This window comes from Passer domesticus, chromosome 1 (genome assembly GCF_036417665.1).
Source record: "Passer domesticus isolate bPasDom1 chromosome 1, bPasDom1.hap1, whole genome shotgun sequence".
Classification (NCBI taxonomy): domain Eukaryota; kingdom Metazoa; phylum Chordata; class Aves; order Passeriformes; family Passeridae; genus Passer; species Passer domesticus.
The window spans coordinates 132,519,235-132,543,452 of NC_087474.1; the positions used below are offsets into that span (position 1 = coordinate 132,519,235).

The 24,218-nt window shown below is 44.4% G+C and overlaps 1 protein-coding gene across 4 annotated transcripts in view; it reads right to left on the reverse strand.

Annotated features, from left to right (window-relative positions):
- Positions 1-24,218, reverse strand: part of TPD52 (tumor protein D52) — a 124,990-nt gene that overhangs the window by 39,448 nt on the left and 61,324 nt on the right. The window contains exon 1 of one of the 4 annotated variants that reach the window (XM_064390029.1): positions 1,314-1,522. The exons of 1 other annotated variant lie outside the window; for it this stretch is intronic. In XM_064390029.1, coding sequence (XP_064246099.1) covers positions 1,314-1,335 — 22 coding nt within the window. In that variant the 5' untranslated portion in view covers positions 1,336-1,522. Of the gene's footprint in view, positions 1-1,313; positions 1,523-24,218 lie in introns of those variants that run through there. 2 more of the 4 variants (XM_064390019.1, XM_064390037.1) reach the window with 2 other exon arrangements.

The following is a 24,218-nucleotide window of genomic DNA, read 5'->3' on the forward strand; positions in this document are numbered from 1 at the left end:
CAAGAATAGGGTTTGGGAGCTGTTTTCTTTCCTTTTTTGGGGGAGTTTGTTGGGTTTTTTTTGTTTGTTCTGTTTTTAATTTATACCTCTATTGAAGACAGACACAGGACTTCAAAATGGTTGAAGGAACCTTCCTGAGGTGATTCAGCCCCTCAGAGATTACCTTCTGCTTAGGCAGAGATAGCCTGACCTTTTCTGTAAATACACAGAAACTCAGAAGGCATTGTTAGTTGTACAAGTGTACTACACAATCCTCGAAACACTCAACTGGGAGCAAATCAAGGCTGGCACCTGCTCAGCTGGCAGAGCACAGAGCTTAACCGTGGTAGAATAAGGGGTACATTCCCAGCAGCTCCTGCACCTCCAACATCCCAGCTGCCACAAGTGCAGGCTTCCTGCCATCCCCAGCATGCCAAGCAGGAAAACCCTGAATGAAATCAGCCCAAGGGCACAGACACTGAGCTGAGCCAAGCAGCCCTGCCAGCTTGCTGCAGGTAACTTAGTGACCCCAGCCTGCCCTGCCTCGCCTGCAGGAGAGCAGCTGGCGTGTCATTCAGTACCACACCACAGAAAAGGCTCCAACTGATTCATGAATGGGTTGGATAAATGTAATACACCTCTGTGGGATAAGCTTATACAGCAAGAGAACGTGCTCTGCTTGCATTCATGTCAGTTTTTATCAGGGCACTAACTATTATCTTGGGCGAGCAGTCCCAAGGATTTTGGGTTTCAATAAACCATGAAGTTTTAGGAAGAGTGTTGCAGGCACGGCAGCCAGGACACCAGTCTTCCCAGGCAAAATGCACACCAGTGAAGCGCCACAGAGGCGCCAGCCCCGCTGCCGCTCAGGGCCGAGGGACAGCTGCCCTAACAGCGCTGCCAGCTGTGGAGCAACCCCGGGCTGGAGACGATTGAAAGGGAACAAACCCTGCGAACAGCGCTGGTCAATCCAAAGTCGCACGCTCGTATAATGGAAGAGCTTTACTTTTACGGCAGGGTGAAAGTAGAAAGTTTATTCTGCCCGCGAAGCGCCGCGGGAAGGCCGGGATGCGCTGCCCGTGCTCCGCGGCTGGGGCCCGGCAGCCGCCCCGTGCTCCGCCGCCCGGCCCCGGTTCCGCATTTCCCGAGCCGACGGCCGGCGCAGCCTTGCCCAGGCCGCGGGCAGCCCCTTCCGCACCGCCCGGCCCCGGCAGGGCTGGGCTGGGCTGGGCAGGGCAGGTCCGGGCCGAGAGCGAAGGGCTGCGAGAGCCGCCGCCACCGCCAGCGCCGCCAGCCGCCCGGGGCGCAGCGGCAGCGCCCACCCCGCGCCCTACCTTGGTCCCTCGGGGGCTCCATGGCGGCCCCGCGCCCGTCCCGCTGCTCGTCGCGGCCACCCCGGCTCAGCTCGGCTCGGTTCGGCTCGGCTCGGCTCGACGCCCGCCCCCGCCGGCGCCTGGGTGGCAGCGGAGGCACCGCCCGTGCCCGCGGGGCGGGGCCGCTCCCGTCACTCAGCGGCGCGTCCCGCCCAGGTGAGCGAGCGCCGCCCGCCCCGCCCCGCCCCGCGCAGGTGAGCGCGGCCCGGCCCTCAGGGTTAGCGCGGCCCGGCCCGGCCCTCGGGCGTGAGCGCGGCACGGCACGGCCCTCAGGGTTAGCACGGCCCGGCCCTCGGGCGTGAGCGCAGCCCGGCCCTCAGGGGTGAGCGCGGCCCGGCCCGGCCCGGCCCTCGGGGTAGAGCCGCCCCGAGCTGCCCCTCGGTCAGCCCCTCACCGGCTGTACCCTGGCTCCAGGGCAGCGCCTGGCTCTGCAGTGCTGCTGCACCCCGGCTTGTGCTGGCTGACTCCGCGTGGCACTGGCTCCGTGAGAGAGGTACAACCAACGTGCTGCCCGCAGCTGGTGTGACGGGCAGGAGGAAGCTAAAACCGAAGAGATCCAGTTCACAGAATCACTTAGGTTGGATAAAATCTCTGAGGTCACCAAATCCAACCTATGACCAAACACCAGCTTGTCAACCAGACCATAGCATCAAGTGCCAAATCCAATCTTTGCTTAAACACCTCCAGGGACAGTGACTCCATCACTTCCCTGAGCGGCCCTGTTCCCACATCTAATCTCCCTTTCAGAGACAAAGTTCTTCCTAATGTTCAACCTAAACCACCCCAGCAGAGCTTAAGACTTGTGTCATCTTGTCCTGTTGCTGATAGCCTGGGACAGGAGGCAGATTTCCACCTGGCTTTCAGGTGGTCGTAGAGAGTGATCAGATCATCCCTGAAGCTCCCTTTCTCCAGGCTAAACAGCACCAGCTTCCTCAGCCATTCCTCACAAGACTTGTGCTCCAGACCCTTCACCAGCTTTTGTCTTTCTCTGGATATGCCCCAGCGCCTTTGTGCAGCTGTGAAATCTTCCTTCTGGTGTATATCAAAATATACCCACCCACACAAATTGTGCTGCATTACAGAGGTTATACTGTGATTTTATTCTCACTTTAGAGATTGCCCTGCAAGACTCACTAGCATTTACACCAGGCGAGCTGATGGCCATGGCTGCCTTAAAGAGACTTCAGCAGCTGAAGAGAAAACCAACAACTGTTCTAGCTGCAATCCTAGCTGCAATCACAGCTCTTTCTATTAAAATAGCATTAAGTGCAGAGAAGTTTTCATTATGCATTTTGACCAGCAGGCTGCCTTACCGACAATATTAAGCTACCAAATAGATTTTTGCTTCACCCTTTTCAAATCCCTGGCCTTGACATCTATGGATTTGATTGTTTGAAAAGATCAATGTTTGTGCAGAATGAGCAGCAAGGCCTCCATGGCAGGGCTGTGTGAATGGCCAAATTGTCCCCAGCGTTCAGCATGAACAGTCACATGCTAAAGCAGAGCACAATAGAGAGTCATGAGGTGCCAACTCAGAATGTCCTTGCTTTGGATAACAAACAGCAGCAGGAAATCCAGGTAGTTTTCGATCCACAAGGCAGCTGAGGAATGTCAGCTCTTGCTAGCGAAAAGGAAAGCATGTTTACATTCTAGGATATGCATAGTTGCAGCAGGAGGTTGTTAAGAGTGATGCCATGAAAATAGGAAGTCAATCAGAATGTTTATATTTTTTTCCCAGATATATGACTCAACACATATCTCAGATATGTTTTATGATGGTTTCAAAAAGTAAATTCAAACAGATATTTGAGAGGGTACATCTGCTTCTATTAAAAAAAAAAAATAAAATTCCCCCACAGTACTCCACTTGAAGTCCCAAGCTTTCCCACTGACCAGCAGATATGTGATACATTATCTGTAATTGCAGTGGAAGAATATCAGTAGCAATAAAATTTGCCTTTCTTTGCAGGTACTTTTTACTACGAGCAGGCCTGGCAGCTCTGAAATGCCTGTCAAGAACCAACTTGCAGGGCAGTGAAGCTGTCAGCATCTCACTTGTAGGGGAAGGGGCATTTCACTAGCACATCCATAAAAGCAAGAGCTGGCCATCAGGAAAGAACTACTACATGGAGAGCTGATTCAGTACCCTCTGGTAGAGACACTCCCACCACCCAGCTGAGTTTGAGTAGAGTAGAGCACTGCTGGTTCACTCACCACCCACCTAGCTGGGGAACACCCTGCTGAAAGCAAGTGCAGCCTGAATGCACAGTTTTACTCCCAGTTTGCTGAACTCTAAGCTTAGAAATACCCCCTTCCCAGTCCTGCTGGATACTGTGCTGTTCGATTTCCCCAGCAGCTGTGGCCCTCTCAAAGTAGCAATGGGGTACCAGATCCCAAGCAGGTCCCCAGCTGTCCTGCCCAGAAAATTTTTAGATACAAGAGACACAGTCAAACCTCATCATCTCCAAATACAATGATGTCAATGCCATTTTACTCATTGCCCTGACTAGCAAGGAGATGGAATTGTAACAAGCATCTGTTACTCAGAAGCATTTTACAAGTTGTATAAATGTTGCCTACAGGCTCCAATTATGATCACAGGACATAAACACATGAACTAAGAAAAGACTGCATCTGTCCTGAAGGTCCCGTGGTGTCTATGCAAAAGGACAGAAGTGTAGGACAACGGGTGTACTGAGATCAGTTCCTGCATCTTCTTGTTTTCTTCAATCAGTTATAACAAATGAAAACAAAACATGTATAGCAACCTGGTCTAGTGGAAGGACTTGAAAATACTTTGTCCTGAGTGGTATTGGGCCTGTCCTGTGCAAGAGATGTTTATTGCCAGGCAATATGAGTAAAGCAACACACACAGAAACACCTGACATTATGGCTGCATGTCACATTTCATTTCCCACTCACGACCCTGGAGCCTTCCCAGCATTCTGCCATACTGATACTCCCACTGTGGAGTCAGAGCCCAGTTTTAAAATACATTCCCCCTGGATCAGCTGTTTATTGAAAATAACTGGCAAGGCAGTCAGAAGCGAATAAAGGCCAAGGGGTCAAAGATTTAATACTGACAAGGTGAATTTATATTCAAGAATATACATTTAAGACTATTTTATTTCCATTTTATTTCAAAATGCAATAAAAGAGTACCATTGGCTTGGCTTCTTTCAAAGCCTGGAATGATTTTATTAAGCTAAACCTCTGTTCAACTACCTCTTCTAGGCAGAGAAGTAAGCCCTTAGCTCCCATAAATCTGTCCTAGGCTCAGGGGGAAGTATTCTGCCATGGGTTAGGATCATGTTCCCAGCCTCCAATGGAAATGGTTGCAGTGCATATGAAGAAAGTTCACAGGACCAAAAGAGTGTGGCATTCAATTTTAGTGAGAGAAGAACCTTGTTGCTCAGCTGTGTTCTGCTGAGGACATTTGTAAATATTCATTGTGATGTAGCTAAGCACACCATTCTCTGGCTCAACTCATAGCCCCTTCCTCATAACCTCTGGCTTGGGCACTCTCTTGCAAAGTAAAATTCAAAACCTGTTTAGCAGAGGACACATATACATTCTGAACCACCAGTATAACAGGTAAATAAAAGCTATAACAAATCTGTATTTACCATATGCCAGGTGAATATCATGGGGGATATTAGCGGAAGGAAAACAGACAAGCAAGCACACTGCCTCTCTCTACATTATTGCCTGATACACCAAGCATAACCCTGAAAGCACTTAACTGGATCAAAGTCCTGGCAGCCAAAGAGGGGCATACATTGGATCAGAAATGCTATGCAATATGTCCCTCCTGAGGAAGCATTAAAAGTCCCTAGAATCAGATCTACCTATGACAAATCAGCTGTACAATCAGAAGATATGTTGAATGTGTAAGAGCCTTTTTAGGCTGGTATCATCTGACTCACAAGTCAAAGAGTTTATAGGTTTTTATTATGCTAAAATTGCTAAAACTCTTTTGTGGAAAATAAATTCTTCATACCTCTTAGTGTCTACAGGTCAAGGTCATACCATGGTACCTGGTGGGATAGATAAGCAGGTGCCTAGTGGCAGTCTAAAAGCCCATAGGCTCCCACAAGTGAAGAGCAGCACATTGCTGAAAATATCTGTGGCTGCCTTTCCACCTCTTTAAATGCCTGAGTGTCTCCAAATCCAAGGCCACTTTTGAAACCAATCCTGAACTGGTTAAATGCTGAACACCCTGCAGTTCTAAGCATTTGAGTGAGAACACATTGAGGCCAGGGCTGTTGGAGATGACTCCAAAAGACCTTGGAGGTCTTCAGCTGAGTAGATCACCACAGAGAAGCCTCCATGAGCATTGCACAGTGGTCAGCTAGCTGTGGGACTGTTATTTGTCCTGGGTCAAATCCCAAAATCCTTACAGGCACTAAACCTTCCATCAAAGAACCAAGCTTCACGTGCCCACATGAGCTTTTTCCTGTAACTAATCTGACTGGATGCATGCAGAAGGGTGTTACCTGGGAGTTTGCACCTCCCAAAAGCCTACAGCAGCTTTTGGCACCCTCTGTGTACAGCTGCTAGCAGATGTGGGGTAAAATGGCTTGGGGTGGGAAGTAAACATTTAAAATAAATAAATAAATAAATAAGTGAATCATTCTAATCCCGTGTTAAATCTGCTACAGGGGCACTAGGGGGAGGGCTAGAGCAACGCATGTTTGGAATTTGCGTGTCTCTTGGTTATTTCATTATTTCCCAATGAAGGAAGAGTACCTATATGTTTATTTTAATTAAGTGCCAAAATCTCCAAACAGATCTTCGTGTATGAGATGCATACAAGAAATTGAGCATAGATGTGCAAACAGATGCATGAATGCTGTAAATGTATATCTAGGAATACCTCATATTTCTTTTCCCCCCTCTCCCCACCCCTGCTACTTTCACTTGTGAGCAGAAGAAATGTTTCCAACTTCTCATTACCTATTTATCTTGTGCCACAACTGTCTTTGATAGCATTTGCTCTATTATAGCTCCAGTAGCTCCAGGAATGATGAGATAAAGTGTTCTCAAGCCTTCTAGCTGTTTCCAGTTATGACATAAATATATTGATTGGAGCGCAGTCTTTTCTTTTCACCATGCATCATGATCTGCAGCAAGCTTTATTGCTGTAGTAAATATACTGTAGATAAAGCCACAGCTAAACTAAATCCATGTCAATTAACTGCTGCTAATTAGTTAGTCACAATGATTCTATTTCAGAAATAGAACATTTTACATTCTAAAATGTTAAAATGAAATAGAACTATGGGCCTTGAAATGATAGATTAATAGAACATTTTAATATTCTAAAATTGATACTGGGAATAAAATGAGGTCATGCCTTCAGTAACTCATTACTAAATTATTTTTAAGGCTGCAGTGTTGTATAGTTACTACATGATAATTAAGAACCAGAGGATCTAGATTTAAATTGTAGTTAACTTTCAGAATGCTCTTGTGAGATGACTATGTACTATCAGGTCCACTTTATTACTGGTAAACCAAAACAGAAGTATTATTTAATATTTTTTTTAGAAGCAGACAAAAAAAAAAAAGAAAATCAGAACTGGGGCCAGAAGAAATATGTAGGAGTGTAATTACAAGGTTACAAGGGAGAAAAAAAAAGCAATGATCCAATTAACTAAAATTGCTGCAAATTGTTTATGTATTTTACAAGCAGAAGAAGACTAATGGGAAAGCCTGCTTGCTTGCATAACATAAGCTGTAGGACTCCAGCCTTTTGAATTGCCTCAGACATTTTTTCCTTATCCATTTTACAAACAAGAATTCAAGGCTCATAGTTCCTTGATAATGTAACATCCAGCCTATTGCAGAGACAAAATCTGTGTTTCAGGCTTCTAAGTATATAGCTGTTTTCACTGAAAAGGCAAAGCACTGAGCTAGAAAATGTAAAGTGAAAATAAGAGCAACAAATTAGACTATAAACACTGAGATTAAACTTTCATTCATCTCATTAATATTTTACTAGTAACACTGTCTACTCCTTGCTGCCATTATTATAGTGACTAGGCAGCTCCATCACAGTCTCACTTAGAAATACTTCCAGTAAGAGATGCACAAATCAGATAAAACTCATGTAAGTTAGCCTTTTCTCCAGACTGTTGTGAAGCCAACTACGATACCTGTCTTAACATAGTTCCTACCTGATCTTATAAAGCTCACTTTGAAACTCCTTGCAAAAAACATGCCTTGAAATTTCGCCAGAGAAGACAGACCATACTTCCAATTCCAGTCACAACAAAACAGATAAAGCAAGTCTCCTCCCTTCCTTTCCCACAACATATCTATTTGTTTAAAAGCAGCACTGAGTTTATCCAGTATCTCAGAGAGCCTAAACCACCACCACCAGAACTTTTCAAAAATGGGGTGGCCACTTCCCTGCCCATCAGCAACAAGGGGGCACAGAAGTCAGACACCCATCAGCCCCCAGCCCAAGCAGATTCCGGTTTTAGGTTTTTCTCTTCAAAGAGAAAATTACTGTACTCATTTCATTTGCAATAGCCTGTAGGTTTCGTGTCTGAATTATACATTACTGCATGTGCTAAATGCAAGCAGGAGGATATTCTTGTTTGTCTGTGCATTCACTGAGGTTTGTGCGTGTAAGCAGTGATAAAGCCACACTGCAGGCTGATGGCAAGCAGTGCACATGCAGTTACCTGCCCACTAACCCAAAGGAGAATTTATGCCTCTTAAAGCAGTACCCTGCCCTCCTACAGTACTAGCTGGGCCACATGTGGATGTCTATACCTTCATTCTAAATTTGTATCTCTCAGCTCCTTCTTGACTTCTGGTTGTGTCATCAGTCCATGCTTTGAGAATTTCAGTCTCAGTCCTCGCTGCAGCAGCAGCAGCTCTCCAGATCAATATATAGATGTGAACTGGGTGAATAACTGTGAAGCTCCTGTGTCTGAGAAATTCCCTCTCCTCTCCCAAAACTGTATTTTTTCATGACATATTCTTCATTCCCATTACTTCACTAAATACATAGTCTGAGTTTCTCATATGAATTTGACTATTAGCTAGACTTGGTTTCAGTACAGATTTTGTTCCCTTTGTGGTAGTAGAGGCTGTTGACTGTTCCTAGTGTGCACTTTGCACGATGGCTTTCCTTTGTTACTTTGGAGGACAGTCATTCCAGGCACGTCAATGCACCTACCCCACTGCAGGGCAGGACCCCACAAAGCAACCCAGAATGTGCTCCCAGCCTTGTGCTTTTAAATCTCCTACGGGTGGCTCCGCTGAGCTCCTCCTGGCTCAAAGCAGGGACGTGCTACACATGATGACATGATGACACTCTGCACTGCAGTAAGGGCAGTGCAGAGTGTCATCATGTGTAGCACGGGAGATTGCTACAAGGGCAATCTCCTAATCCATTCTGTAAAGCCCTGGGAGAATGCAAAACACAGGGGGAGGTCTGAGGAAACAGCTGATTGCCTGCCCTTCCTTCTTCTGCTGAAAGCATTTTAATGTACTTCCTTTCACTGAAAACCAGAAATCAATGCAAGACATCCTCCCTACACTCACAGACATCTCTAGGTGCTGTAGTTCAAAGGCATAGAAGAGTGTGTAAGTCCAAAAGCTGTAAGGCAGCATGTCCTGCAATTCACAGGTTCATGACAATTAATCCTTTAATCGAGGTATTCAGAGGAGTTTTATGAACAATATGTTGGTTTGCTGAAGGAAACAAGCATGTGAAAGGTTTTGTTACTCAGCCTGGAGCCAGACCCTGCTTTTCTGGGTGAAAAACTAATATTTGTGGCTGTTGTCTCAGAACACTGAACTCTCTATTTTTATTTCTCTTGTGAAAATGGTATGTAATGGTATCTTCAGTGTGCATTCAACTTAATGTTTTATCTACCACTGTCAGCATAAAACAGCCTATGACAAGGCCCATAGTTTCTTTTGCAGCTCTTATATGTTTTATCCTTAAGGTTAATAAAGTAAATCATTATGTAGCTCTGTGTCTCCAGCCAATTTCAGCATTAAGAGGAAATATCACATATAACACAGCTAATTCTCTTCTTCTGTGTACCAAGACACAGTCAGAGTCAACTCACTGGTGTGCAGTTTTCACTGTTATCAAAACAGAAAATGAAAGGGGAGTTCAGCATGCACACTGAAGAAATTAAAGACATGCTGCACATTCTTTTTCCTTATTGAGTAAAGCAGTAAAAAAGAGGTTTGTCTAATGATGAAAAAGTAATTAACATTTGAAGATGTATCCTGCTCCTGTGAGGGAGCTTGATTTTGTGCAGAGTATTTCTGTCAAGCTAGAGTCTCCAACTGCCTTGCAGTATTAAATATGTTAGCTGAAGAACTAAATAATAAATAAGGACAGTGGAAGCCAGAGCTTTTAGAAAAGCTCTAAGTGGTCATTTCTTTCATATTTAAAGAGCATGTACACTACTTCCGCTCAGCCCTGCCCACTGCCCCCCTCCAAATAAAAAACCAAAGCAACAATCCTCTTAAATTGGCTGATGATAAGTACTCCACCTATTTCCACGCTCCATCTCTCTGCACAAAAGTGCACACAATAAGAGAGGGTGTGGATGTTTAGGAAGTCAGTTTCCACATGGATGATTTCTTGGCTTTTACTGGCCTTAGCTGCATGACTTTTCCAGCGACCCATTTCTGTGGCAGGTGCCACCTCACTGCCACTGCGCTGTCTCACTGTCCTCGGACAACATTTGGAAAGTGCCTGTAATTATTTATCAGGCCAGGGAAAATGCCAGCACCCCCCATGTGATGTTTATGAGCTTCCCCCAGAGCACCAACAGGCACTCATTTTTACAGGGGCTGCAGTTCAGCAGAATTCCCTCCTTGCTTCTCCATGCATTGCTTGCAGTTTCCCAGCCTGCAAACCCTATGGATCCCTCACCCCCATCTAAACAGGAGGAAAGGAGAGACCAGCAGACCGAAGAGCAAAAACAGCCCTTAAGACAGCAGCTGGAGGAAGACATTCCTAGGAGGCATTGCCAGAGACAAAAAAAGACAAAGCTCCAACAGCCTTCCTTTCTCATGAAGCTTCTTACGTAGTTTGTCTTTATTTACCTTGTCTTTTCTTCTTTATAGTCAGCAGAAATATAAATACTAAAAGGATTGGGCAAAAATGTACCCTTTCACAGCCTTAATGTGAAAGGGTTGTAGGCAGTGGTAAAGTGGCCAGACTCCAGACTCCAGCCTCCTTTTTGCCACTGCTGAAGATAAGATAAGGTCTTCAAAATCATGCAAATATTTTTTGGTTTTTTTTTTTTTTTTTTAATGGCATTTGATATAATTCTGGTTATTTTAACTTTCTTTTCCCATCAAGAACCTTGGGGGAGGTTCATGCCCTCAGACTCACCTTTCTGCCTTTTGGGCAGTTCTAACAACATAGTGCTGTCTTCATCTAGGTCATGTGCAAACTGGGGTCAAAACAGCTCAGCTAATGCTACTTCATAAAGAAAAGAAGAAAAATGGAGGTGAATGCCATACACAATCAAGTACTGGGAGACAGTGAAACTTGGGCAAAAAAAACCCCAAATGTTATGTTTACATCAAGCTGCAAGACATGCTCACCACAAATCTGATGTCTTGTGCTCAGAACTCATTTTCCAAACCGATTAGTTACTATTTTTATATCACTCCCACAAGCATATTACTATTATCTTTACTAGCAAAACAATGACAAATTCAAACAGAAATACATTTTGCAGGCCAGGTTGCTTTTTTTAGTTGTGATGCTGCAACAAATAGAGACATATTTGTTTATTGCTATTAATTTTTTATTAATGTATATATATCTTCTTACACAAAGCTTTAGAGCACAAAGCTCTTATGAGGAGCAACTGAGGAAACTGAGGTTTTTTACCTGGAGAAAAGGAGGCTCAGAAAGGATCTTATCACTCTCTACTCTCACTGCCAGAAAGGAGGTGGTAGTGAGTGTCTTCTCCCAAGTAACAAGTGACAGCAGGAGAAGAAGTGGCCTCAAGATGCAGCAGAAGAGGTTTGGATTGGTTATTAAGAAAAATGTATTCACTGGAAGGGTTATAAAGCATCAGAACAGGCTGCCCAGGAAAGTGACTGATTCATTATCCCTGCAGGCATTTAGAAGATGAGTAGATGTAGCACTTGAGGACAGGGTTTAGTGGGGACTTGGTGATGTTAAGTTAATGATTTGGCTTGATGATCTTAAGGGTGTTTTCCAAGCTAATTGATTCTGTGATCCTGTTCTGTGGTTCTGTGGAGCTCTCTTGCTGTCCCTCACCCTGTTGTGTCAAGGCAGGCAGAAGGACCTGCTGTGCCAATCATGCAGCTACTCCAGGCCAGCTCTGCAGTACCCAGCTCTGGGATTTTCAGTAATGTAGCTGTAGAGCAAGAAATTGAATTGCAGGTTATCATCTAGCTATGGGGCAGCAGAAATATGGACTGCAGGTGAGTCCTGGGCTTGCACAGCTGCATATAACCAGATCCTGAACTAGTCAGGGCATACTCCGCAAGACATGGCTTTAGTGGTGAGTCCAGTAGGCAAAGAGGTGTTTTTGTTTGTCGTAGGGTACACAGTGCAATGGGAGTGGTCCAAAAAATCTCCACAGGGTATATTACAACTGAGTTCAGAGGTGATAATCTCCACAGAGTATATCACAGTTGAGTTCAGAGCTGAGTTTATAATGCAGATCAATCTGACAGCACTTGTTCACATGAAAAATTGATTTAAAATAGTGGTTCTAAATATTTGTTTTGATTGTAAGGTGTCTATCTGGAAGGTAACATCTCTCTCATGTAGCTTGAGAATTCATGTGTCCTGTGCCCAGGAACTCAGCAATGCCCACAAACCAGGAGGGGTGGATTTGAGCTTCAGGGCTCCCATTCCCTTCTCTTACAGCTGGTGTGGAATTCTTACAGCAAAGGCAACAGAGGAAACAGAGACCTTTTGCTTATATGACATTGCTTTGCTAGAACGTCATGAGGATATTCACATGTGACATTATGTGACAGCCAAATAATGCTTTTAATAAAACCATAACCCAGTCAGTGTCTTCAGCCTGCTGACTCTGCTTTTCATAACACTCTTTATCAAAGTCAGGAAGCTGTCAAAAGCTATGAACGGTGCTGAAGGAAAGTGCTAATGTCGTTCCTTGAGCCGGTCATCTACATAATGGGAAAATATTAACACAGAGATATTAACACAAGATATTTCTTGTTCTAAAGGTGCAAAGGTTTTAACTCAACTGAAGTGTTTAGAAAATGTGAACAGATTTTTGAACCAGCATGCATCACTATAGTTGATATTGACTTCAGCTTAGACAAGCTGACTTCTACTGAGGATGCAATATAAATATTGACAAATCTGCTATTATTCATTGGAAATAATGAACTGGGCAGAAACAGCTTCAGCATGTGGCAGCACAAGGCAATTCAGCTTCACTTGTATTTTGAATTGAAGGCAATTTTAGAGAATGTGGTTAAATCATTCTCTGGAAAGCCCAAAACCAAGTCAGGGTGCTGTGAGGAGCACCGTGCTGCTCCCTGGCAGCAGAGCCAGCAAAGCTGAGCCCTCACCAGCAAGGAGCTGGGGTGCTGAGAAGCCAGGACAGGATCAGGTCCAGGGCAGCAGCTGGCACCAGACGTGGATGGGGGGTCACCAAGCAAGTCTGTAGCAACAGGACAGGTACAAGGGCAAGTCGGGAAGCTGACCTGGAGGAGCTGGGTCAGGGTCAGAATCACAGCAGCAGCATCCAGGGCAGGCACCACTGCAGCACAGCAGCACGGTGGGGCCAGGGGCAAAACCTCAGCTAAAAACATCTCCCAGAAAGCAGGAGGGAAGGTCTGTGCTTCTGTGTGTCTTCCCAACAGCCCTGATCAGTGGAGCTTGGTTGACCTTGGATATAGCCAGCTATGCTTCAGAAGGGGATTTGCCCAGGGTCCTGCAAGGAGATTCCATTTTTCCATCCCTGTTTAGAAATATAATTTTCTCCTTCTTCTCCTACTCTCTTTGACAGGTATCAGTCAGAACTGCATCTCACTAGTACAAAGTGAAATTTTCACAAGTCTTCAGCAGGCTAATTGTTGAGTGACTTCACAATAAAAGAAGAAAGCAAGTATATTTTAATTTTAAGAATACATCTGGGGGATTAGAAAACAGGTTTAGATAGAGGAAGAGCTCCTTAACATACTGCTTGATCTATGCAGGGAGTATGAAAACCAGGGGGTGGAGTTATCCCTTTAAATAAAATAATCCATTTAGAGGAGCTGGTCCATCCCTGGTGAAAAGTCTCACAAAATACATGTTATTGCTACTAATGCTCCCACTACTAAGCACATCTACCCCTTTGGGGGGATTGTGCTCTAAATGTGGCTTTAATGTCTATTAAAGACAGGTAGGCTTCAAGTAAATGGGCAGCTTCCCTTGCCAGGAACAGCTCTGCACACCAGTGCTGGGTCTGGATCCAGCAGCACCAGACAAAAGTGCATATGGAGCAAGCTCTCCTTCCTCATTCTTCTATGCAAATGCTGATGCCTCTGGAAAGAGAAAAAGTCTGATTAATGTGGTTGCTTTCATTTTATTAATTTCATGCTATGTGCAGGCATAAATATGTGTGGTGATAAGAAGCAGTAATGGAGAAGGCAATGAGCACATGGAGAGCCAGAGAGGGCACATGTGGACCAGTTACAGTATTAAATATACAAACTTTTCAGTGCTTGTCATATTACTTAAATATTTGGAGGTTAGCAGTCATATATTGGAGATGGAGCATATGTTAGGTTTAAAGAAAGGGAAAATTAGAGAGTGTGCAGAATCAGACAGGGACCTCCTGAACCAGAGGTTTATTCTGATGTTTCTTGGGACTCCTCACTGGTGGAATAACTTCTCAGTGTCTGCCTTGGGAAGATGGACCTGCCTGCCTGCCTGTGGAGGCCAGTGATTCCCTGCTGAACCAGCAGGAATATTATATCACTTATCTGCTTCTGAGGATGGAAAGAGTCATTTACAAGGACCAGATCCCACCAGAGAACAGCAGTGTTTGAAGCAATCACTGCTAGATAATTTGGACTTGAAATGGCTGAATGTCCAGGGCTCTTCTTTTCTAGACACAGGAATGGACATAGTGTTTGTGCTGGAATGGGAGGTCACAAAAATCAGGGACATTTTTCCCCATCTTCATTCAACAAATTCCAAAGATCTAACAACAGACCCCCAGAGAAGCTCTTTCTCAGCAGCAGCTGGTACAGCCTGAAGCCTGGATGCTGCTGGTCAGTGTTCAGGACCTCCAGGGATCCTGCATCTCTGTCAGTCAAGACCAGTATGTGGAATAGGCTGGCTTTTTCCATGGAGCAGGAGGGAACTGCAAAGTTTTAGCTGTAAAATAATATAGCTCAGGAGTATTTCAGGAATAAATATTTGCAAAGTTATATGAAATTATGAATGCAACAGTGTCCAATCTTTCAGCTTTGAACACTTACTGAGTTAGCCCTGTATTTCTATGTGCAAAGCCTAAAAATCTGGCTATGTTTATTTATTGATCTAGCAGTTTTAATTCCATTAATTGGTAAATTGCTGTGGGGAAATGAGCATATTGAACTTTTCTGAACTCCCACATATTGGTTGCTCTAAGCAAGATCCAAGTATGGCAAAGAGGCTTGTCACTGTGCAATATCACATACAGAATATGCAGAGAAAAAGAAAAGGCAAAAGTATGTGTGGAGGGAATTTTTCACAATTAGGAAACCTTGAAATAGACTGTTGGCCCTGAATTTGCCAGAATGGAGAATCAAATGGATTCACTAAAAGGGAAATAATTTGCAATAATAGCATCCCACATTTCCATCTTCACCCAGAACAGATGTTTTTCTAGCTCACAGCAGGAAATAATAGTCCTGGAGTGAGAAAAAAAAGGATAGAGGAAAGCAAAGATCTTATAGGTAAAGCTGATGTAGATGCTGCTCTGGCTTGCAGGTGGATACTTCTCTCCAAAACTCTCAGAGCTAATCTAGCTAAGAGTTCACTTTGACTAGCTCATGAGGAATCCCAAAGAAACCAGCTCTTGGTTAAATTCAGGGGGATAATCTCATGCTTTGATCTTGACCTATTCTATTCTGGGTGTCCTGCATTCCATACTCTGGGTTACAGGAAGATAAAGTTGCTTCTTCAAGCTCTTGGAAAGAGGATTGACATGGGATGAAGGCAAATCTCATGGAAAGGCTCCAGGGACCAAATGTCAGGCCACCAGCTCTTCAGCTGAAGAGAGCTAAAAGAAGAGGGCATCCTTGGCAAATGATTACTAAGGAGTAATAATTTGTTCAAGCCACTGAAAGGATTCCTGACTGCAGGAATCCCTCTCTTGACTTGGCCTGAATACACATGTATTCCTTCTTTGAATATTTTACGCTGTTCTGGCTTGTAGCATGCATTCCACCACTGTGCCCTGGTTTGAATGTTGTTTTCCTATGTCATTTGGAACAGTCTCAAGAAAGAAGAGAAAAATACTTTTAAAGGACAGAAAAATTAGCAAAATGGACATTTCCATCCCTAGTATCTGGGGCAACAGATGGGGTGGTGAAAAATATGCCTGTAGGGCAAAATTCTGCTCTCATCACTCTTGTGCCCATCAGAGACAGTTCCAATTTAAAGCGCTGAGGATCATGCACTGTGGAGCTACACTTTGTTAATTTATTATCCCTCACCTTAATCTGGTGTATAAATAATGACACCAGGCAAGCGTGTAGCAAGAGCTGTAGATTGCTCTGTCCTAGCAAGCAAGCAGAGTTAGATCAGGAGGTTCAAATATGAAAGAACTTTAACATGTCAGTTTAAAAAGCTCCCACGTTTTCTATTTCAAAATATCACATCAGCCCATAGCAGTCTTTCAGAGAAAAGGTAGAAACAAAATTGAGAGAGAGGAAGTTTGATAAATAAACTATTTTAAATAGCTATTCTCTAAGAATTTATCAGGATGAGATAAGGGAATTGGCTCAGAATTTTTGGCCGGCCACTTTGTAAGTGATAACACTGAGTCAAAAAGAGAAAGCTTTTTTCATTTGATTGGTTTCAGTTTTAATAAATCTATGCTGCATTGGTATGCAGAGTGATTAAGCCTTCCCTTTGCCATTCAACACACAAATGGCCAGAAACCAGCATTTTCATCATGAGTTTCATTTCTTCCTGGATTAGTTTTCTGACATGTCTCAGTTGGCTCATCCCTCTAGGAGCATTAAACATTTACATTTAGGCAATGTGAATTACCCTTGAGTTGTTCCCTATTTAGGTCCCGTCTGTGAGGATTCATACTTTTCATATCTTGAACAGGAGTTTGTTTTAACTCTGATTTCAAGCAAGGTGTATCTACAGACACACCAAACTGGCCCAGGGATCACGTGAGGATCTCAGAAAAGTGTGCCAAACCTTTCTTCTAGATGCCTGCTCACAGATACCAGAACTGGGGGATGATAAGATAATGTGTAAATAAGCTACAGTATAATTCTATCTGGGTCTTCAGATAGAATTATACTGTAAGAAAACCCTGCCTTGCTTGGGAACTGTTCCTGGATGTTTCCTGCAATATGTGAGGAATCAAAAGAAAACACTGAGAGCAGCAGAGTCGTCTTTGTGCAAGTACAAAGTAAAGGTACAGAATTTCTTTCATTTTGTGTAGGGTGTAGGCTGTGTCCACCTGTAGGAGGATAGATCAGCTGCCCACATGGTGCCCAGGGTGGACAAACTATCATATTTAAAAGGCTTTCCTCCTCCTTTGGGGAAGATGAAAACAGGAGCTCCTGCAACACAGTGTGCACAAAGGAAGTATTTCACAGAGATACCAATCAATAAATGATGAATTGCTCTGGGCATGTCTCAGCCATAACAACTGTGCTCATCTGAGGGGAAGGCATTGCTTCACATCAGTGAAAGCAGCAGGGACAAAGTGTGTGGGAGCCATGCAGAAAGGCTGGGGGGAAGAATGTGGGAGAGAGCAAAATAAGTAGAGAATGGGAAACGTTCAAGAATGTTTGCCAGTAATGATTACGATTATGATCATGATGATGATAATAATAATAATAATAATAATAATAATAGTAAAAGAACTTGCTTAGTTAGGCTTACTAATTGTTCTAGGACAGGTGTGGTAGTGAGTAGAGAGCAGCATAAATTGTCAGAAGTAAAATGTGGTTTGTTTCTGGGCTTTGGGCACACTGGTATAATGCATACAAAACCATTTCTTTGTCTCGGTCAATGTGCTAGAAATCCCAGGCCTAAGGGTTTGAAAAATCACTTCTTCACTACTGAAATCTCAGTCCATTAACATTAATTTAATCATCTGCTGGTGTGTAGCTGATGCAGACATTCCTTTATATCCCCACAACGACTTCCTAACTATTCATCTTCAGTTGGTGGGCAGGCAATAAACAGCTCTTCACAGGTCACTGACTGATTTAACTAGGTTCTAGGTTAAAAAATTACAAGATTGCATTGCCAGTAAGTCTTCACACTGCAGTCCCTTGTGCAGATGTTTGGAGCAAGAGTAGCATCCAGTGGTCAAAATGTTAATTACATTATATTGAGGGCATTGCATGCTGGAAGCACCTTAACAACTCCAGCTTTCTTGCAGCAAAAAAGCAGGTGAGCAGAAGCCTTGAAATTTCAGGGTCATGCTGACATTGCACAATGGAAACCTATGCAGAGTAACACATCTGTCTTTCTGCAAGGCTGGTGTGTGTTTTTCCTGCCAAATGAAATCTACTGACCTTTAAGTTTGTAAATTCTAAGATGGATGGATGGATGGATGGATAGATGGATGGATGGATGGATGGATGGATGGATGGATGGATGGATGGATGGATGGATGTCGCTGCACATGGATACCATGCACATAAGGAAGGCAGGAGGAAGGTGAGTGGGGTTGAAGATACTGTGACCTTGGTCTGATGTCTGGGATGAAGCCCTGAGCACAGGACACTGCAGAGCAGCCATGCTTGCAGTGCTGTGACTCGACTTGGCTCAAGGACCTCAGGCACCATGCACAGCTGAAAGCAGCAAACCTCTGTCCTGGAAATAGGATGCCAGCACTGCCAGGGGGAATAGGTGGAGTTTGACTCATAATCAAGGGAGATAGGAGAGGGGATGTCCTTAGGGGAGGGCAGCACCTACCTATTTATTGGTGAGGGCATGTGGTTGGAGCTGTGGAGGTGGAATCTGCTTTCCTCCTCCACAAATGCTCTTTATCTTCACCTGGCCTGGGGAGTGAGAAATAGGGGCAAAAGGTAAGTCACACATTGAGAGGACAAGCCTTGCTTGTGCTTTGTGGACTACAAGAAAAAAGTGACCTCAGATAAAGGCCCTGCATGTGCTCAAGGCCATGGAGAAAGGAGATGAGTTTCTTGTTGTCAGTCAGGAGAAGAGGTTTCATTAATCACACTGCAAGTGAGGGAGCTGCCAGGTGTTCAAGGGGGAGCACTGGGTTTAGTCCTCCTAGCAAAACAGGTACCAGCCAGAGAACAGGGAGCATGCCATCCAAAAGGAAAACAAGTCTGTTGGAGACTGCTAGTCTAGGATGTCAGAAATTTAGCAAGTGATAACTCAGGTTAGACATCTAGGGCTATTTTTTCCCCTGGAACTGCAATAAATGATAAAAATTAAAATAAATAAATAAATAACATATAAGTAAAAAGCTAGTTTTAGAAAGTCCACCACTCATGTCCTTGTGCCGTGTCAGCATCACAGATGAAGGACCCAGGAAGGATCCCAGGAACAAACATGGATGCAGCTTTATAGGAGTGCACAGAGCTCTGCCTTTCCTGGGCAAAATGCTCTGGTCTCCCCGGCACCAAGAGACTTGTTTTGCTGCATTTCTGTGGCCTTTCAGTGCACCATTACTCTGTGACCTCGAGGCAGTAAAACTTGTCTGGGGCAGTTAATGATTCTCCCTGCTCCCATGCAAACATTAGCCAAGGTAGAGGAGAACCAGCTGCGAGGGCTGCCTCACTTTCTTTTCCTTCCTCCTTTACTAACAGCAGAAATGTTGCAGCTCTAATGCAGAACCACACTTGCCCAAAGTGCTGGAGAGAGGAATTCTCCCTTCACTGTCTTTCCTGCTGTGTGTGTCTCCCACAAAAACACTGTGAAAAGGTCAGATACTGAGGCACACACAGGGAGAGTTCACCCCAAGGGCAAGAATGTTACTTAATTCCAGGCTGCCTTGCATGCCTGGGTGGATATATTTTCAAAATTATTTCCTTCAGGTTCACACTATCTGACGTGAAATGGAGCACCCCATTAGAAAAACCTTTTACAGAAGAGTTTCTCCTGCTTTCCTAGGAATGCTTTGTGGATTTTCCATCATGTGTGTGCTTGGCACAGTGATGTCTCTGTGTTATGCTGAGTTCTGCATGCTGCAGGATTGCTCAGCAAGTCTTGTTGGAGTACATGGCAGAAGCAACTGCACATCATTTTATGGGACAAATTGAAGGGCTCTCCTCTCCTCTCCCCACCCCACCTGACTGCTCAGGCAGGCTGTGACACCTTCACACTTCCAGCAGATTGCTGTGGGCATGGCAGCTCCACGTGCTGTGATGGTGTTAGGGCACTAAATGCCACTGCTTGTGTCTCAAGATCTCAGGTATTTTCTCCAAGGGAGAATGAATGCCATAGGGCAGCTAGATGGTGAGTACAGGATCATGTGAGCCTCCAACACGTGGGCTTGTCCTCACACTGTGGCAGCCCAAAGCACCATAACCTCTTCTGTCAGATGCCTGGCAACCAAACCAGCCTTCCTGCACTTATCCCGAGATAAGAGTACACCATCCTTTCCTGCAGAAAGCAATGAAGCCTTCTACTGCCTCACAGGGCAAAACTTGTTTAACTCTCCTCCCTGAAGACAAGACTGAAAGTGCCTGGGAAGATGAGCTGTACACAGCATGCATTAACCAGAATATTAAGAAAACAGACCAGAATCTGTTTCAGACATAATTTGCACTGCATCCTGCACAGCGCGTAGGAAAGCAAAAGAGAGAACTGTGCCTTGGCTAGGACATGAAGACTCAATGAGTTTCCAGAGGTTTTGGTGTCCCTTCTGAAAACCTGACTGTGTGGGACACACTATATGGGGTGCATACACCTCTTTGCTGCACCACATTTGATTGTGTTATGAACTATCAGTGCAACCTGTTGTGCTTTTTTTGGCCTAAGAATATTAAGTGCTGGGGTACAGGGCCAAGGTAAGTTCCTAATCCATACAAAAGCTGTCCTGGAAATACTTTGTGAATTCTCTGTGACAAACACAAAATGTTCATAGAAATAGTCCTATACACATAAACAGAATGCAATTAAAGTATCCCTAAACTGCATGTACTAAAAAAAGCAAACAGCAGTAAATATGATAACTTGTACACTGTAGAGATGTTTAAATTACTGAATAAAAGTAATTAACACAGAGCGTGTAAGTTTGGGAGAGGGTTCACAGTCACAGTGGGCACTTTTTCTCTTTGAGGCTGCACAGTGCCAGGAGCAGCATGGCTCTGAGGGATAGCAAGAGTCAGCTCATTCCAGGTTGCTTAGTTTCAGTGCTAAAAATCTGATCACACCCCATTCTGGAAAGCCAAGGACACTGCATAGAGATGTAAGACTCTAGAGTGCCTAGAGGCAGTGATTCCTTTTCAGATATTCCTCTCAGGTTTCATAGTATGCTGATACAGGAAAGCACCCTGGCATGAGGATCTAGTATCTAATGGGCTGCATATTGGCTGCGGGCTGCTTTGCATTTTATTGATTCTTGGCAGAGGCTGTACTGGTTCTTGGCTAGAGGAGTAGGAGTCTGATTAGCAGCATAAGCAAGGCAGGTCTCAGGGGTCATCTGGGTGACAGCTGCTTGCAGAGATGGGCAATGGGTGCTGGGTGTTTGTACTCTGCAAGCCTTCTTGCCTGTTGACACCACACTGAGCCAGCACGGGAAGTGCACCTGTGAACCACCACCAGGACCTGGCAGGTGCAGCCCCAGTGCTCCTCACCCTGCAGCCTCCTGCCAGCCAAGGGCAGCACGGGCATCTCTACCCACCTAGCAACAGCAAGACCTGACTGGCAATAAGAGAGCACCTTGCTACAGCCTTCTCTGAATCTGAAATAAATTTTATCTCCCTTGTGAGCATGATCAGATTCCTCATCCAGTTATCAGTCCTGTTTTGCAAGCAGTTGCAGAGTCAGAGGGGTTTGTGGCTTTGCTTTGCAATGTGCTTGTTCCTTGTACTTTGCTTGTTACCAGAATAAGACCAGCAGTAAATGTAATGTTACACAGAAAGGTCCCACTATCAAAAGCCTCTTAGCACAAGAATATTTTCGTAGAAAGCAAAATAACGTGCTAAGATTTGTGAAGCTAATAAACTAACCCAGGCTTTCTACGCTGATTTCCTACAGTAATTCCCAGCACAGCCAAAGAGCACGATCCACAGCTCTTTTGTCTGTAAACACGTTCCAAGGCCATTTGACCAGAATGAGGTGTGGGCATGCAGGCAGATTTGTTTAGTGCTTCCCAGCTGCCCCCTCCTCCTTGCTGTCCTTGAGCTTCTTCTCAGCTATGTCTGAGGTAAATGTGGTTTCACTCTGGGGTCTCATGCAGAAGTCCTGCTGCAGGGAAGCAAGGACTGGTTTTATCTTACAGCCTCTGCAAGCCCTTTCTCCAGAAAGGGAGAAAGTCTTGGGCACCTGCAGATGTAACCAGAGTAACCTGGGACTGCAAAGTGATGCAGGAAAACACCTGTAGTCAAACCAAATGTTGCAGTTTAGGGGTGTAATACAAGTGTTTTGACTTTCTTAAATGTAAAATTATTCCCAAACCGAAGAGCAATAAAATCTCTTGTCTGGTGCTCAATTCCACTTATGCCAGGACACAGTTTGAACACACCTCTGCCCCTAAAATGCAGAATTCTTTGGTTCAAACAAAGTAGGTTTAAAGGTAAGCCCTAAGGCCTGCAGGTGGGGCAGTAGAACCATTGCATAATAGCATCAGACCTTCCTAATACCTTCAAATTCCTGCATATCCTAAATACAGCTGGAAAACAGAGCCCCCCCAACCCATACTAGAGAGCAGCTGCAGTTTGATGAGAAATATGGTCAGCTAATACTAAAGAAAGAAGAGCCAGAGGAGAAACACTAGCTGCTAATATTACAAATACTTTCCCCATATAGATACTTTATGTAAAAAAACTAAAAGTAACATTTTATTTCTCCAAAGTTTACATTTGTCCCTAAAGCAGTCCTGGGAATGCAGTGTGAAAGTTCTGTTGCTCCTTGTGATTCAAAACAAAGTGTAGTTGTTCAAGAGCTTTGAACCAGCCCAGGATTTATAATACTTGTAAAGCTGGTTCAGCTAGACTGGCAGAAGGTCAAGGTCCTGCTTTTAGAACTCAAATTTGAGTGTTACCCTGCACAAATATGTTCTTCCTTCAAGAAAGACTCTAGGTGCAGACTAAGGCTGTTGCTTTTGCTTTTACAGGGAGACAGTTTGTGACTGTGTGTTCTGCTAAATGTACCTGGGAGGATTTCATACCCTTCCATTTTCCAGGTCATCTGTCCCTCAGGGAAAAGAAATTAAGGGGGCAGGGGACTTAACGGCACAGAGTGATAAAATCATCATTGATGCAGAAAATAAAAGCAGATAATAACTTTCTCTTAGAGCACAAAACATCATAAGGCATGAAACAAAATAGCTAAAGCAGTGGAAAAGTACTTCTTAACACTGTACACCATCGAGCTGTAAAGCTCCGTGTCACAGGACACCAGGAGTCTGGAAAGCTGTCATAAGTTGAGAGAACAATTGGAAAAAAAAAGAAAGAAAAAGCCATCAAATACTGTTTAATATTAATCATCCCTTCTATCTAAGGTGGTCCCAAGCTGCAAATGGCTGTAGACCAGAAAAATACTTTGTGTAATATCTCGGTTTTTTTTCTACCTTCTGCACCTGCTGTTGTTCAGTGTTTCGCCTCATGTAAAGAAAGGATTGAAATGAGGATCAAAAGATCAAACTTTTAAAATTACAGAATTGCAGAGCTTGAACACAAGCATCCTCAACAGTAGCTGCTGCTCTCTCTCAGTGAACAGCAGACAAATACCCTCCCCCTGCACTGGCACTGTTATCAGTTTCCCCATCTAGGATGTCCAGCTCTAAAAACATTAAATGCCCCATTCTCATCTCATTCCACCCAAAAAAGGGAAAAGCTGAATCATGGCAATGCATAGCAGATGACGAACACCGGGAAATCTTTTATTTCCTTTCTCTTTTTTATTTTCTAATTGACTGGAATATCCTAATTTCCTGAAATATGCAGCTATGTCTCCCAATAATTTAAATCCTTTAATTGTGGTTTAGACTTTTTTAGAAGAGAGAGTAAAGACCAATGCTAATTGTCTGCACTCTTCCCCACTCCCCAGCTTTCCCTTGTTGCTGTGATCATGGAGATCAGGAGCTGAGAAGGAAGCAGAGGAAGGATGTCGGGGTGTCCACAGTCATTCACAGCCCGGGAGCCTCCCCACCACGGGGGTGCCACACGTGCAGAGAACATTCCCCAGCTCGTCCCCTCGGCAGGGGCAGATGTTGAAGCTGGCAGAAAAGCAGACCAAAGGGCAGTGCTCCCAGCTATTGGAGCAGGGTTTTTATCTCCCCTGATGTTCCTGCAGAGATGGAACACGACCCCAGCACAACCTCCCTGTCTCAGGGACCTGCTCCCCAGCATGGCTCTGGCAGTGCTTAAGCAGGATGTAGCTCAAGGCAGAATTTGGTTCGGGATCTATTTTTGTCCCTGTTCCTTTTCAAGAATATAATCTGTTAAATTAAATCGAAAATTTTCTCCTGAATAAACACATCACTG